The 15,878-nt window shown below is 36.0% G+C and overlaps 1 protein-coding gene across 4 annotated transcripts in view; it reads left to right on the top strand.

Annotated features, from left to right (window-relative positions):
• DCLK1 (doublecortin like kinase 1) overlaps nt 1–13,965 on the top strand; it is a 248,269-nt gene extending 234,304 nt beyond the window's left edge. For all 4 annotated transcript variants that reach the window (XM_017818597.1, XM_017818599.1, XM_017818598.1 and 1 more), the window contains one exon: nt 5,106–13,965. In XM_017818597.1, the coding sequence (XP_017674086.1) occupies nt 5,106–5,270 (165 nt within the window). In that variant the 3' untranslated portion in view covers nt 5,271–13,965. The remainder of the gene's footprint in view (nt 1–5,105) is intronic.
• The last annotated feature ends 1,913 nt before the right edge of the window (nt 13,966–15,878 follow it).

Raw genomic sequence — 15,878 nt, 5'->3', positions numbered from 1 at the left:
CAAACTATAAACAAAATCCACTCATGCAAACAACTTGGCACTGAGTCTCTTTTACGTGTAATTGAAACCAGCTGAGGAATTGTGTCTCTAAAAATGGGGGATGTCAAAGAGTAAACACAAACTTAAATATAGCAGTATGGATTCAGCAGTTATGTCCATAGAATACTTGTCTTTGTGTTCACCCACCAATACAGTACTAATCATATATCAAATTGATTTGGTTTTCTTTCTTTTTTACTTTCATTTTAGCTAAATATCATGTCAGAAGTTACATGGTGTGCTAAAGCACTGGCCTTTTGTATTTGGAGGTCTAGGTTCAAATCCACTCGATTAATTTATCCCCTCGATGTGGTCATTTGCACGTCTCCAAATCACCGTGTAACTTGACTTAGCTATACCTTGTGCCTGAGGGACTAAAAATAACATGAGTGTCTCACTCCTGGACTGAGGTGCATTGCTAAGTTTGAAGTACTCTCAAAAAAGTGTCTTGATTCATGAATCAATCACACAAATATATATATATATATTATTTATACATATATATATATATAGCCTGAGAAACCCATGGAAAAGAAATTAAAAAAAGATGAGACTGAAGGGCTGCCTGGTTTGTTGCATGAGCAATGTTTAATGATCATTTTTACAGCAAGGAAACCTGACATTACATATCTCAATGTATAGTGGTCACTAGTCAGAAGTTTAAGGAAATAGGATAAACTTACCTAGGTGTGAACATTTAAATTTGTGCATACACATACATGTATATAAAAGAACGTACTGGAAGAAAAATACTAGTGTTTCATTATATATGTTCATGTAATTCTAGCACTAAACAAAGCATCACAAAAATTGCTAACAAATTGCAAATATGCTCCTGCAGAATAAAAGCAAGCGAAGGGAAGGGTTTCTTAGATTAATACATGAACAGCTGCATCCCCAGTTTAGTCTCCTGCCTGGTATGAATAATGGATGGACTAAGAGGCAAAATGCACAATAATGTTCTTTTATTAATGAAACTAATATATATCTATATTTGGTGGCCAGCAGTAAATTAAGACAAGTGAAAAGAATAACAGTCACTGCTCACTTTCAAAAAATGCAGTTACTCTAATTCAGTAATTACTGACCTGACAGAAAATATCAGCCCACAACTGAAATAAGGCTCTTCCCGCTGCAAATCCAACACATATATCAAAGCAGCTGCAGTTTTTTAATATCTGTTCATAAGCACACAGTTCAGTGTTTTCCAAAATAAAAAAATGAATTTACATGGATCAGGATTTCTGTAACATCGAGTGATAGAAATCAGGATGAAGACACTCCTTAAAGAAAAATCCTGGAAAAATGCTAGTTGCACCTTAGTATATAGGTGACAGAAACAACTATTTTAAAATCATGCTCTGTTACTTCAAATGAAATGTATTTCCAAAAATGGCTTGTTAACCATTTGGTAGTGGGTGTCAGGATTACTAAATATTGATGCAAAATACATTAGTGCTTGATGAAATACTTCAGACCCAGCAGCACCAAACTATTAGAAGCAATCCACTTGTCTGCTGCTAAGAAGCTCTACCTTTCCTCATATGGATTGCAGAACAGCTTCATATCTTGAATAAGAATGCTATCCTTACATTTTAGTTGCCATTACAATCATACAGTGCTCAAAGTTCTCACTCTGTAACCTCAAGCCAGGAAAAATAAAACGTCAAAATGTGACAATGAAAATCTGGGTTTTGCAGACCTGTGAAGCATAAGTGCACTTCAGATCCTCTTATTATTTATTGAAAGAGCTTGAAGTAGAAATGCCCTGGAAATCCATAGTGGACTGGTTCATGCACCAGCAAACCACCAGATGAACAGAAGGTGAAAGAATACATCTGTTAAACCAAAGCAATGTGTATAAGAGGCCTTTGTTACAAAAACATCGATGGTAATGAAAAAGCTGATTTTTGGAATATGCCCACATGCACAAGAGAGTACAGTAGATGAAAATTGCACTTAGAAAGCACTTACAGTCATTGAGGTCGATTCCCGTATGGGCCATTCACTTAAGAGAGTTGGACTTGTGAGTCCCTTCCAACTCAGAATATTCTGTGAAATCTATGAAATCTGGGAAATGCTCAAATTTATCTCTCTTACCATCTTCTCTGCATTCCAAAGGCTTGATCTATTGTATTTTGCAATTCTTTGGAAGTAAAACATAACTGTAACATCATTAAATGAAAAATTTCATTTGTGCAGAATGCAGAGAGGCAATACCATCCAGTGGTGTTATAGACACAAGAAGTGTCAAACTTCATTTTAACACTGGGCAAAATAAGCCTGTTCCTGCAAGTTCTCTAGGGCCCAAGCACTCTGTCTGTGGCCAGAAGTGCCCCATTTGGTAGTTCTGACATGTTAAACATTAAACATCAGAGTATGACTTGTGAGGTTTTGCTTTCACTAGATAAATACTGACTTTGCCTCTCTGTGACTTTATACATTTTTATTCGATAAGCTGTTTGGGTGAGAAAGGCTCTGCATGTCTCTCAGCCCAGGAGAGTAACCACAATAATGCCCCTGGGTCTGCAAGCATGTCTTTACAAAGACCAATTAGATCAAATCCAGGGAAAACTTAAGTTAAAAATGAAAAGAAAAACACAGTCAAAAAATATCTCAGAAAGTTTCTGAAGGGTTAGGAAGCCAGAAATATTTGATCCTACAAACTACAGCAGCATAAGGTGGTAGATTAGGTGAGACCATCAGGATTATTTTGCTTAACATTTTTTATTATTAAGCAAGGGAGTGCCTTTATGTATATTTAAATGAACAGATTTAAAGCAAAGTCTCTAAAGCTTTCCCAACAATAGTAGAAAGCTAATATCTTGGGGTTTATTTTTAAAGAAATCTTTAAAAAGATGTCCTGTTGTTTAGTCATTTTTGTCCTTTATAAAAAGCAATATCGTAGGCTAAATTTCAAAAAAAATTTCTTATACATTTTCTTCTGTGTAACTTACTTAATTTTAAATACCTTCAGATTTTACATATATGTTTGCCATTTTCATATAGCAGATTTTAAAAATAAAATTGGAATTTAATACAAGTATTTTTATTTATTCAACCAGAAATGTTTACATTTCTCAGAGGAGAGTATCTATTACCACAGGGTGATGTGATGTGGCTTAAACTTTAAGTAAGTGCTTATTTCCTATAAGCATTAAAAAAAAAATATTTAAAATGGAAATCTGTATTTTATAGAGTGGTAATGTATGCCATTCTTTTCAATTTTCACACAGAATTGCATACTGTATGCAGTATATTCACTGTGTGTAAATGATCTAGGTATTCTTCTGTTTCACATTAAAAATAATCAAAAGCTGAATTGGTTCAAGGCTAAGAAATGTAGAAGGCATTGAAAATACTAATTAGAGCTCTTACCTAAAAGATAAGCAGTAAACAAAGAAATTTTTGGCGGATGAAAAATATTGGATTTTGTAGCAATTATTATTTAAAATATGGAGATGAACTTAACAAAGTTTATTATTTTACTGTTTTAAAGTAGTGCTATAAAGATTCTAGACACAAAAATAGTAGTTCATCAATTTAACCTAACTAAATCCATTTGCTATAGTAGTTCTGTACTCCTGCCCATCCTTCTGTCTCTGTTACATCATTATTGAATGCTGGTTGCATTATTTGAAAGTGTGGATTGCTATAATGCTATTCTGCACCATTATGATGGATTTAGTTTTCATTTTATTTTCAAAAATATGTTGGCTATAAATACATCTCTGCTCTCCTGTGGGGCTCACACTGTAACTTGGTAAATTTTCTAGAGAAATCGATCATGCATACCTCAAGAGAACACAATAAATCCTTTGAAGTAGAATAACCTTTTGGCTGCAATCTTTTAAAGAGGTTTTTATTATAGGGACAAATTTTACAAGCCTTATCAGTGAAACCTATTCAGTTCTCGAAGTTATCTTTGCCTCCAGTGCCATGATTTGATACTTGGTTGCATTTTGTATGTCATCTTACTAGACACCTGCCTTTTCCCATTTTGCTTTTTCCAAAACAGTCACAGGTCATGATTTAAGAAGGTAGCCCTGCTTCAGAAGGCAGCTAACCATGTGTCAAAGTGCTCTTGCTGAATCAAGTCCATCCTGTTGAACTTACAATTTTACAGTGATTTCAGGGACTACAGTCTAATATCCCATAATCAAGAAAACAGCAAAACTCAGTCCCATGCTTGAAATTGTTAGTTAGACTAAGGCTGCCCTTACTTGGGTTGCAGATTCACCTTGTAAATTGTGCCAGAAAAGCAGAAGAAAGAATGTGGCTAGAAGTTATAGCCATCTTATTAAGACTTGGGTTCTTAATAGTGGCAGAATCATCAAAAAGTAAAGCCATCAAGTAAACATTCTTTTTTCCTATTCCTAGATAACTTATATAGACATAGATAAAATTAGCAGAATATTTAATTCGGTAGACCTTGGTTAACAGGAAGAGACAGCATGGTCAGGCTAAACGGGTCTTTCCGTCACAGCTTTTCAGCGTTCTCCCTAAGAACATCCATTGAGCAGCATGATGTGTCAGGGAGCTGGGCTAGCTCCCTTTGGTGTTTGTTTTTCTCTCTTGTCTGACAACTTCATCACAATCCATCTTTGTTAGATGATTGCACTGACTTGAGCACGGATGAGTGTGTATTGGCCTTCATTAGGTCAAATCAAAGACAAACGTACATCTCTGCCCTGCCTGTAGAAACAGATTTATACTTTGACAAGGGTGGGGGAAGGTCAGTTGATATTTGGCTTGAAATTCGAATCTGTTAAAGGATGAAATTAATAGCATCCAGAAGTAGAACATATGGCATTCATATATATGGCACTGTATCTGCTTGATGATGTCACACTACCTCTTAAGGTTTGGGAAATGCACTTTTTAAAGCATTTAGCTGTGTTGTGGGCTCAACCTTTCAGACCTGACTGAGACAGAAGAGGTTTAATTTGGTCTGAACATTTATTATCCCTGGTATTTGCAGGCCACATAAAACCTCATGGTTTTCATTACCTTTGCGTTTCACACACAGCCTAATTTCATTTATTCTTATTTTATGCCCCTGCCAGACCACCGCTCTTGATAAGGAGAGGCAGGTTTTCCGACGAAGACGCAACCAGGATGTGAGGGGACGTTATAAGGCACAACAAGCTCCACCTGAACTCAACTCCGAATCGGAAGATTATTCACCAAGTTCATCCGAGACTGTTCGCTCACCTAACTCACCCTTTTAATAAAACACTTTTACTCAAAAGTCTTGGCTTTAACCCTTTGAGACCCTGAAACTTCTTCAGACCTGAGTGGAATGATTACAGCTGATCTATCCAGCAGTATACGCTGGGATGGCGGAATGCAAAAGGGTGCTCACAGAATCTTTGTAAGAATAATTTCCTAATTGATTGAAATACTTGTTCTCTGTTTAGATTGCAACTTGCTGCTAATATGATCTTCAAAGGGTTAAGGCTATTTTGCTTTTTTATTTAAAGATAGAAGCAGTGAATGTTTTCATCAGTGGAGCTAGGAACTGCAGTATGTAATTTTAGCACATGTTAACCCTCTGAGTAAACGATCAACTTAAATCTTGACAACCCACATTAGGGTTTTATTCTGGCTTTTTTGCTTTTATACGCACATATCTTTTATAGTATCCTGAAGTTCCTTGCCTGTTTCTGGCCAAAAATATATCAAATGTACTATTGCTTAGGAGTTACAGATATAGGCGTAAAAATGGAAATAAAATTAAACAAATGGTATCTTCTACAGCAGCTCATTGTACTTCCACAGTGACTGTTATTGGAAGACATTATGCAGGCTAAATGGGAAATTCAGTTTAGGGCATCCTCATGGTTTACAGAAGATGACATGATGCTGGCCACAAAAGGTTGCTTCCATATAGTTTTCTCCTAATGACAATGTTGAGTCTTGGAAAGTGGCTTGAGGACACGTTCTGTCATGTAATAGTATGTAATGATCTAGTTGAGAAGTTCCTGTTTCCTTTGCGCCACATTCAGAAATGTACAGGCATCCTCTCAGCACAACCTCGTTATTCCAGCAGTCATTTTAAAGGATTAACATTGGTGAATGGAAGAACTACCCTTAAAATAGCTAGAGTACTTCTAAGTCAGGGAAAAGACAAGTAATTTAATATATGTGTAAACCCTAAACTGAATTAGCAGAAGTTTTGTGTTAGAATGGAGAAACTAAAAATGATTCACCAGTTCTATTTGTAATATTTAATAAAGTGGGTATTTACACAGAGTGTATATATATTTCTAGTTTGTTAAAACCTCAACACAGCATTATAGCTTTTTATTTGACCATTATTCTAAAGGTGGCTTCTATAAAAATAGTACACTGTGTAGACTTTTGCTTCAGATGTAATAATTTGAAGAAAAAAATTACCTGGCTCAGAATTTCACTTGAATGAAAAAGGCAACTTTCAAAATCATGTTCTAAAATAAAAAATAGCATTGTAAAATTTATAGTTTCTCTTATTACTCATATAAAATAGAATTTTTCTCCTCTAAAGTTAAAGTTTTCTCACAGTGTTTTTTAAAAGTCACATAAATGTGGTTTCTTCTCTCTCTTTCTTTCTTCCTTTCATATCATACAGCTCAAAGTATCAATATGCTCCCTAAAATGATATGCAGTTTTTCTGATCTTTCTGGGAAGCATAAATAAATTTTGCAGAAACAAGGCTAGTTGCCCACAGTATTGTTCCCATTGTGAGTTGTGTTTGCTCATGGAACTGTCCATATGGCAGCAAATGTGCACCTGCAAGTTGTTGGAGCTAGTGTAAAGCTCTTTTGAACTTCTAGTTGGAACTATCTAGTTGAAGTTGAACTGTATTTCAAGAAACACTGGAATTCTGTTTTTCCATCCTACAAAGTGCATCTTTCATTACCTCAGACATGAAAATTTATATATTAAATACTTGGAATATTTTAAACACATGAATTTCGTCTTGTGAACCTTCACACAAGTGGTATAAGTAGCTAATCTATTTTTTTTAATTCACCCAATATTAAAAATCTAGAAGTGAGATGCTTAGTTGAAACTAGTTCTCCAGGCTTCCTTGGCAATATAGAGAGATGAACATTCCAGGTTTGATTCATTTCACCTGTCATGGGCATGAATTCTAGGCAGGACTCATGTTTTAATTAACCGATTTGTCTCACTACATTGACTGTAGAAGGAACTGCTAGTGGAAGCTTACATCAGACACCAAATTTCAGGTTATGAGTTTAGTGGCGAGTCATCTAAGTCATCAGGAAACTCTGATCTCTGAATGTATGTCCATGGGCAGAAGGCCTGTGCATGGCTTCATTACTCTGTCTGGAACCTGAGTAACAGCATCTTAACCCAAGTGAAGCAAATAAGCACCTTGTTGGAGAATTCCACTGGGGAAGAAGGTTAAGGGACCGAGGAACTGCCATACAAATGCTCTAAGATTTTAGTTTTTGTGAAAGGGCTGTGTCTGTGTTAGATCCTTGACTATGACCATCCAACTCTAGTCGCATTGAAGAGAGAAGATGCTGAGTAGATGGGGCACAACCACTGCCATTGTAATGTTAATGGTTGTAATTAGGTAACATTTGGATAGGAGACGGATTTTTTTTCCATAGGATCAAACCCTCAGCCAAGCTAAAGCCTTCCTTGCCACTTACCTACACTAATTTACAGTAGGTCAGGATCTGGCACACATTTTTCCAGTACTGGTCTTCCCACATTATATAACAGCCTTCTCTTTAGAAGAGATACAATTCAGCCGTGTAATGCAAGACATACATGTGGTAATAAAAAAGCGTCGGTTAATACCACATGCTCCTTGTCTATTGCAAAAATTTGGCAGTCTTAAAGCAAAGGATGATGTTCATTCTTCTTAATTAGAGAGGGAAGTCAGGAGAAAAAAAAATATAAAAATATGCTTCACTTTATGCATGAGAAATATTATTCAAAAGGCCATCTAGGATATTCCTATCACCCTTGCTTTGCTTTGGAATACAGGATTATCATTAAAATAAGATGTTTGGTTCCTTCATCTTACACCATCTTATACTACTTAAAATGTATATAAAAAAAATCCTAGATCCTGAAAATCCGACTCATACCCAACATCTTATATGTTTCTGATCTTTCGTTCATGTTTTATGAACATAACTATAAAAATATTTTTTAGTTATTTTTAGGTCTGTGAGAGACTGGGTTTCAAAATATTGATAGCTTATTTTAGGCTTCAAGAAAAGGTATCTGAATATTTGAACTGTTTTAAAAGACTTTCAATGATAGGTTTAAATATATCCATATACCCATATATATTTTTTTAATATAACCATATATATGTATATGTATGTATGGTTTCATAGAAGTAATAATGGCTTAAGCTTGTTTGGCAATGACTGCTCTTTCTTTCAATCTAACCTCTGAATTCCTGGGGGTAAGTGAAGACAGAATATATGGCCCTAAAAAATATTTGCAACATCAATGAAAAAAAGAAATCAAACATAATAGGCTATTTCTAATGTGATAATCTGGGAGAGCACATAGCACACTGTGGTCATTTTACTCTAATATGTACCAGTCCTTCTGACTTCTTTCTTCATTTCCCTTTTGAATTTTTAAGCATTGTATTGCTGCTAAATGTAGCAACAATTGCTTTTTTTAATGCTTATTATATATACAAGGCCAACTTCCTCCCACTAAGCCTGTGTAGTTAGCAGAGACGGATGGCACTTGTGGTAGGCACCATCTATCACCGAGGAGATGGAGAGGAACACTTCCAAAGGGTGATTCAGGTCATCTAATGTTTCATCTCTGGAGATGCCTGACAGTTTGATCTTAGTATTAACAGGAAAGTAGACTGGGGTCACTTCCAGCTTAATTCCTCTCAATTAAATATAAGCAGGGATAACACGGACTCCAACCTAAGTGCAATATTCTAGTGAGTTTACATGCAGTAAGCAAACTTTGATGTGAAAATATAGTACTGATAGCACAGGATTAGTTGAATAATGGTGAGCCGGGAGTTGTTTTGTCTAATTTCATCCATCTAGGAGTTTAGCGTCTAATCTAGGGCAATAATCTAAATTTCCCTTATAGGTGCTAGAGACTGCTTCTCTAACAGATAATTAAAATTCTAGGATGGATTAATCACTCACAGGATGATGGGCCTAGCCTAAATGTATTTAGAACATGATTTATTAAGCCATGACATATAAATTAGTATTTCTGTAAGTTACAATTTTCATAGCATTATTATACAAAAAATCCAGAATATTATGGTTCTACTCAGAGGGTTAACAGAAAAGCACTAGGCATGCTGATTACATTGGTGTATCCAAACTGCTTTGCTTTTTTAGCCAGTGTTTGCTGATTTTTTCAGAAAATTCTTGAAAAATTTCAAGTTTGAAATTATTTAAGTGTTGTTGTTTAAGGAATTTCTATAACCAAATTAATCTTATTTTTAGCTCAACTTATCACAGGAATATGTATCATTGATGCAGTGTAAGTCTGTAGTTATCAATTTTATTAATTCCACAAGTGATTCCAGAAATCTCTCTTTTTTTAAGTACTTACTATAGAGCTTACAATGGTGGCATAGGTGACTGAGACTGTCTTTCTTATTGGTAAACAAACAATATTGTAATTTCAAGAAAGTCCTAAGAATCAGCTTTTCAGTTAGGTAGTGTACTAGTTAGGGGAAAGCTATCTCATTACATGCATTGTGTAAATCATCTTTGTAGATGAAGATTGTTCATATTAATGAACACATTCTTTTTCCTTGACATTGTAGCAGAAACTGTTTACTTGTTTAAGAACAACCAATACATTAATTTGCTTCAGACTGTTAGAGGGGAAAGTGAGATTCCAGTCATTGACAATGTTACTGCATTACAGTAGCCCTCATCTAATTTAAATGTGGTACATACTACAATAAGGAAAGCCAAACCTGTGAATAAACTCCTGAAAAAGCCTGGTGGGTCTTTATTCAGTTGGGTGCTCGCATACAGTAGCATATGACAGAAGGAAGGCTTTCAAGAATTGTTGAAATGAAAGCGATATATCCACAAATAAGAGCTAAATTGCAATCCTTTCCCTATGGGGCATATATGCTTGAAAAGAAAAAAAATAAAGAAAAGAAGAGAAAAATTGGCTCTGAGGTTTGCAGTGCTACTATATTACCACAGGGCAAGTACATTAAATCATTGTTATTTACTAGCCTGGGGTATGTGTTAGAAAATGGCATCTTTTTTATTTAGTTTAGATTGTGGGCAGGAAGAGCTTTCCTAATATTATTGCAGTGCTTGCTAGTGCTGCCATGGTTAAGGCTGTGTTAGTATTTCCATTATAAACTCTTAGTCTCAAAGGTTTTTAATTTGATTGTAAAAATTTGCTTCAGGCAGAAACTTGGCATACAATTTTTCAGCTCAGAGTGATTCTTTTCCTAAAATATGAGAGAAATCAACTTGACCGCTTCAACATTTATTTTCTGATTGTACACAAACATTCACAGACACAAAGGTGGTTTTTATGCAGCTCATTTCAGATGAGTTACATTTTCAAGCATATCTTGCAGGTTTTAACTACAAAGGTGACAGCTCAGAACTTTTGGGCATTTTGAAAATGAGGGAGAAAACTCAGTGATCAAGAGCAAAAATGTTCCACATGTGGGAGAGTTTTATTTTGACGTGACAAGCATTTTAAGTTTGCACAGTAATGGGTATGTATACACCCTACTGAGTGCTTATGTAATTCCTAAACCCATTAGTTTAACTCATTCCACGTAGAAAATGCTAAATGTGAATATGCTGAATTTCCCTATAAGACTGAGTAAAGAAGCAGTTTTGTTCTGTGTTTTATAGTAACACCATAGACAAAGCTGACAAGACACCAGTGAAAAGGGTCCACAAAGAGACGAATCAAAGGAACATGTTTTCTCTTAAGGGAAAAAAATTGTCTGAACAAGACAGAGTTGAAAGCTCACACTGAACAAGAGGGGTTTTAAAAGCAATTTAAAAAGCATAAGTATGGAATCATTTGAAAACTATAAAAGTGCAAGGGAGCCACACAGTGTAGTGAATTCATGCACGGAGCTAATCACATACTAAGCTGGAGCAAATTTACAGCTACAAACAGGCATAATTAATACACAAATCAAACACACACAGAGGCAGATGGAATTGAAATGCCATTTCTTTTAGCAAACATAATGCAGACCTCTTCCTCATATATTCACTAAATGAGACCGTGTGTAGCTATTTGAAGTAGTGTTGCATACAAGCTAGTGGGGAAATTAGGTGTTTAAAAAATGGCTGCAAATTAATTGTTTTTAGTAGCAATTCTGCAGCATGCTTCTACCTCAGTGGGTCCTTTGGGAAATGACAGCTTTCAAAAAGTGATGTCTATGCATTTTATACTTGTCTGCATATATACTTGGATAGCCCATGCCAAATGGCTTCAGTAAGAATTGAGTTGCTATATTGAGGCTTCATGTTGTCTGCAGTTTTTTGTAGCAGAGGACAGAGGAAGGGACAAAGTATCCGTGAAATAAAGAATTTGTGGATTGACCCACCTGTAATGGAGATGTCTTCCTAATCCTTTTTAGTGATTGACTTGAGTGATAAACCACAGCACTCAGTCATGTCCATAAGTATTCTCTGTACCTAAGTGGGGGGAGGGGGGCACCAGATAGAGTTGTGTCATTTTCTAGGCACCCACTTACAGTGCTGCACATTTTGTCAAGCCATGTGTAAATATCAGATGGGGAATATAACTGTTTACACCAAATGATAGAGTTAGAAAAAACATATAGGAAGTGATTAGAGTGATTAGCCATGGCAAATGTAGACTGACCTTTGGAAGATGGTTTCCTACCAACTGTCAGACAGATTTTTGAGAGTTTTTCCAATAGAACCATTGGAACCAAGAAACTCCAATTGATTTTTAGGTGCAACTTGATCTGTTAATGAGAAACTTTCCTCTTGAGGTGTTTCTGATACATCCTCATATGTGTGTCCTTTTGTAGGAAGATTCTGGACTCAGAAAGCCAAAAGATACCTTTATTTCTATGTATCTAACAGATTTTAAACAGATTCTGTATCTAAACAGATTCAAACACATCTAATTTTAGGTGTCTGGAGAAAAAACCCACAGTGATGAAAAAGAAGCTTGGCTTACTTGTCTAGAGTTACTCTCAGGAAGAGCTGACATTACTACTATGACTATTACTGCTGCTGCTATTACTGCTATTTCCATTACCACTACCACCATTGCTGTTCAGAGGCAATTATTTTTTTGACCTGCGCTTCTCCATTAGGTGCCTGGAAAGCTTCAAACTTGCTAATAAGACCAAAAGGGTCTGATATAAATAAAAGCACCTATAAATTTATTTTCTTTTCAAACAGAATGCCCACAGCTATTGAATCTGGGGCCCATCATATTGTGAGAGTTTGAGAATTGGAAAGAAAGATATTGGTAAATTGAAAAAGAGGATTATTTGTAAGGTATAAATACAATGTCCAAGGGAATTCCTGGTGCTGTATCATGCAAAGGAGAGTGATATACTTTTTTTCCTCTTCTGAAAATCCAAGCATGTAGGAAAAGGCAAATAAACCTTTAAAAGATGAACTTCTGGCAATTTGGTGTTTATTGTTAATCTTAACTAGGTGTAGTCTTTGTGAAATTGCTTCACTGTAGAGTTAGAATTTAAGGTAGGTAACATCAGATCTCGACAACTTTTGCCATTGATAGTTAAGGGGAGGGAGGAATCAAATTGACTGACTGATACTAAAACAAGAAGCACTTCAGGAGAGGCATTTCCAGAGAGAGTTGATGTGAAAAAGAAGGGAGGAGGATGATTGTGGAGTAATGCTAAGAGGCCAATTTATCACTTGCCATTTGTGCTGATCTTTGGTGTCTTATCTGAGGGGGAAAAAAAATAACTGGTCCAAGGTTAACCTATTTTTAATTTTATTAAGGAATTAGTAATAAGCGTTTATATTCTGCCTGAAAGGAAATTGTTGAAGGATTACTTCAGTGTGAAATTAAATAGCACTTTTCTCATGCATTCTAAAAAAACCATCTAAGGAAGTAGTGGCCTTTAAACAAATTTCTAAATTATTTCAATTTAGAAAAGTTTCATTTCATTTGAAAAGTTAGGAACTGCTATGTGGTTTTTATGGCATAGATGAATCTCTAATTTTCAAGGTACTAATTAAATTATTTCTATATGGTACATATTCATGCAAAAATAAGGAGGGAAGACAAATGGGATTTTTCAAAATGCGAAGGAACAGAAATGAGATCTGATATTATTATCTTAATTTTTGAGCTAAGTTTTTAAGTTACTGCTTACTTTTATGTAAAATATTTGCTCTAAGTAGGTAATAGAAGAGTAGAAAAGGAAAAATCACTTAATACTTCAGCTCTAGTCTCAACTTCTAATAACTTCATGATTCTTGAACAGCGAATCATTACAATATATTTCAATTCAGTCATCACAAGCAAGCCACCAAGGAATTAGATCCAACTGCATTCCTGAGAAGCTGTGCACAGGCTTGAAAAATTAGTCATGCAGCCACATCGTAGCTTTCCCACATAAGCCTCTGCACCAAAGTGAGTCTCAATGAGTATGGTTATAAAAAAAGGAAGTCACTATTCAGAAAATTCTCACTTCATGTGTTAATTTTCCATCACAGGAGGTGGATTTGGATAGGTGTATGGAAATAAAATATAGTTGTGGACTGAGAGGCTTTGTATCTAGTGCCCTGCAACATTATATGTATGAATTCTCATGAGAAATGTGAATACTATTTTACAGTGCAAGCCTGCTAAATCCCACTAATGACTGGAAGTTTCATTGTAAATGGCTGGATTTTGGGAATTAGCAGATGAATGGAGAAATACAATAAAGGGCCAGAGGATAATACATTGTATAGTGTACGTTTTCATTTGTTCTGACGATTTAGTTTTAATTTTGAACTTCATACATTATCAGCAAGCGTGCTGGAGTATAAAAGCTACAAGTAAGGAGTCCAAGTAATATGAGATCCCACTGGGGCTCTATGATTATTTTTGCTGAAAGGCAGGAAAAGTGCCATTTTATTTATTTGTGACACAAGATGAATGTTCCCAGAGAAATCACAGAATCAAAGAATATTCTGAGTTGAAAGGGACCCACAAGGATCATCAAGTCCAACTCTTAAGCAAATGGTCCATGTTGATAAAAGTACGTATTTTATCCTACTCTCATTTACAAGTTAATAGTTTCTATTTAACCACTGATTCATGGAATGCTTCTTGATGCAGGAGATAGCTGCAGAACTAAAGAGTCTGTCAGAAGATGTCTGTCTAGAATATTTTTTTTCCCCACAGGGATTATAAGCTGACAACAAGGTTATAGGCATGTACTCTCCCTCTTGGACATAGTCTTCCTGAAAAGTTTGTCTTCCATCTTATTGGCAGCACAAGTTTTTGGCATGCTGAAATGAAGGGTAGTGATTTGTGAACACCATAATCCTTCAAGAACCTTCACTATCAACCCCTTTATCCTCTGCTCTCTTCCAGACACCTACAGCCCCTCCAGGCCATTTGTTTCTTTCTCCTTCCTTCAATCTAATTCTCTCGTGTGGTGCAAATATTGTACATCCATGTGTAAAACAGAGCAGAGAAACTGCTCCAGGGAAATAAAAAAGCTTTACCCTGCGTTAATTACCTGATTCTATTCATTGCTCCCATACATCAGCATGTAAAGAAAAAGGGTATATAAAAAAGTAATTGTTGCAGTGGGAAGACAGGACTACTTTCAACAGAAGCAATGACTTAAATTGTTCATGAAAGTAAGGGGTAGGGCCTCAAAACTGTGTGTTGTGTTTGTCAGGATCAAGTTCTACACTGTTGTTCTTTATATCTGGATCTTTCAAAGAATTTTTATTTTTAATAAACTGAAAGAGTAGGAGGATGTGAAGAAATATTGTGGTTACAAAAGAAGAAAGACTTGGAGGAAGTTGGGGCACAATAATTTATGTTTAAACATTGCATACACTCAGTAAAACTGGGAATATGTGGAAAGGAGGCATCATGTGTTGTCTCCAAATGACCTCTGTGCTTTAGGTTTTTCCAATGCTTTCTAAAGGACAATGCAGAGGCTCTATCTTGCAGTCACTTGCTCCTGGATGATAGATGACATAGAGTTTTATTATTTGTTGCCACTTAACCTTCAATATGGGAAAAGGCAGTTTCTGAAAACCTTAAGCCTAGATGCTGCCCTGGTTGTAGGTTCTTGCTGTGCCCCAGAGCTGCGCTGCCTGGGCCATGTTTTCCACTTGTCCTTGTGGAGGTAGAAAGCTAAACCCTGGCTTATTGTGTGCCAGCTTTTGCACTGCTGGTCTCTGCCAGAAAACGCCAACAGCCATGGGGCTCCTCTGCACTGTACAGTCAGCAAAAGCTTCTGCTGATGCCTGAAATACCATTTAGTCTGGATAAATGAAAGTCAGTGAAATCCTCTTTTTGAATGATACTTGAATCCATGATAATATTAAAAGACACGCTTCTGCAAAGGGACTAAAGAATGTAGCTATTGGTGCTGGTTTGTTGCCTCTGCACTGGCTGTGAGCATATGCCAGACAGTAAATAGGGCAGCAGACATCAGGCAGCAAACGGAAACCCTGTGGGCAGCTTGCAAATCAGTAGTACATAGTCATAACCAAGTCTTCCCTGGAAAGCAGTTGGGTTGGGGTTTTGCTTTCATTTTTCTAAGCAGGAAACATGTTCAAAACTCCAACTTGCCCTCTGTTACTTGTTTCAGTTATGTTCAGGGAAATGGGACTTTGGAAATGTGAAAA

The sequence above is a fragment of the Lepidothrix coronata genome, unplaced genomic scaffold (assembly GCF_001604755.1).
Source record: "Lepidothrix coronata isolate B3197 unplaced genomic scaffold, Lepidothrix_coronata-1.0 Scaffold69, whole genome shotgun sequence".
In the NCBI taxonomy this organism is placed as follows: Eukaryota; Metazoa; Chordata; class Aves; order Passeriformes; family Pipridae; genus Lepidothrix; species Lepidothrix coronata.
Note: the sequence above shows the minus strand (reverse complement) of the source record. Positions and strands in the feature narration are given on the sequence as shown.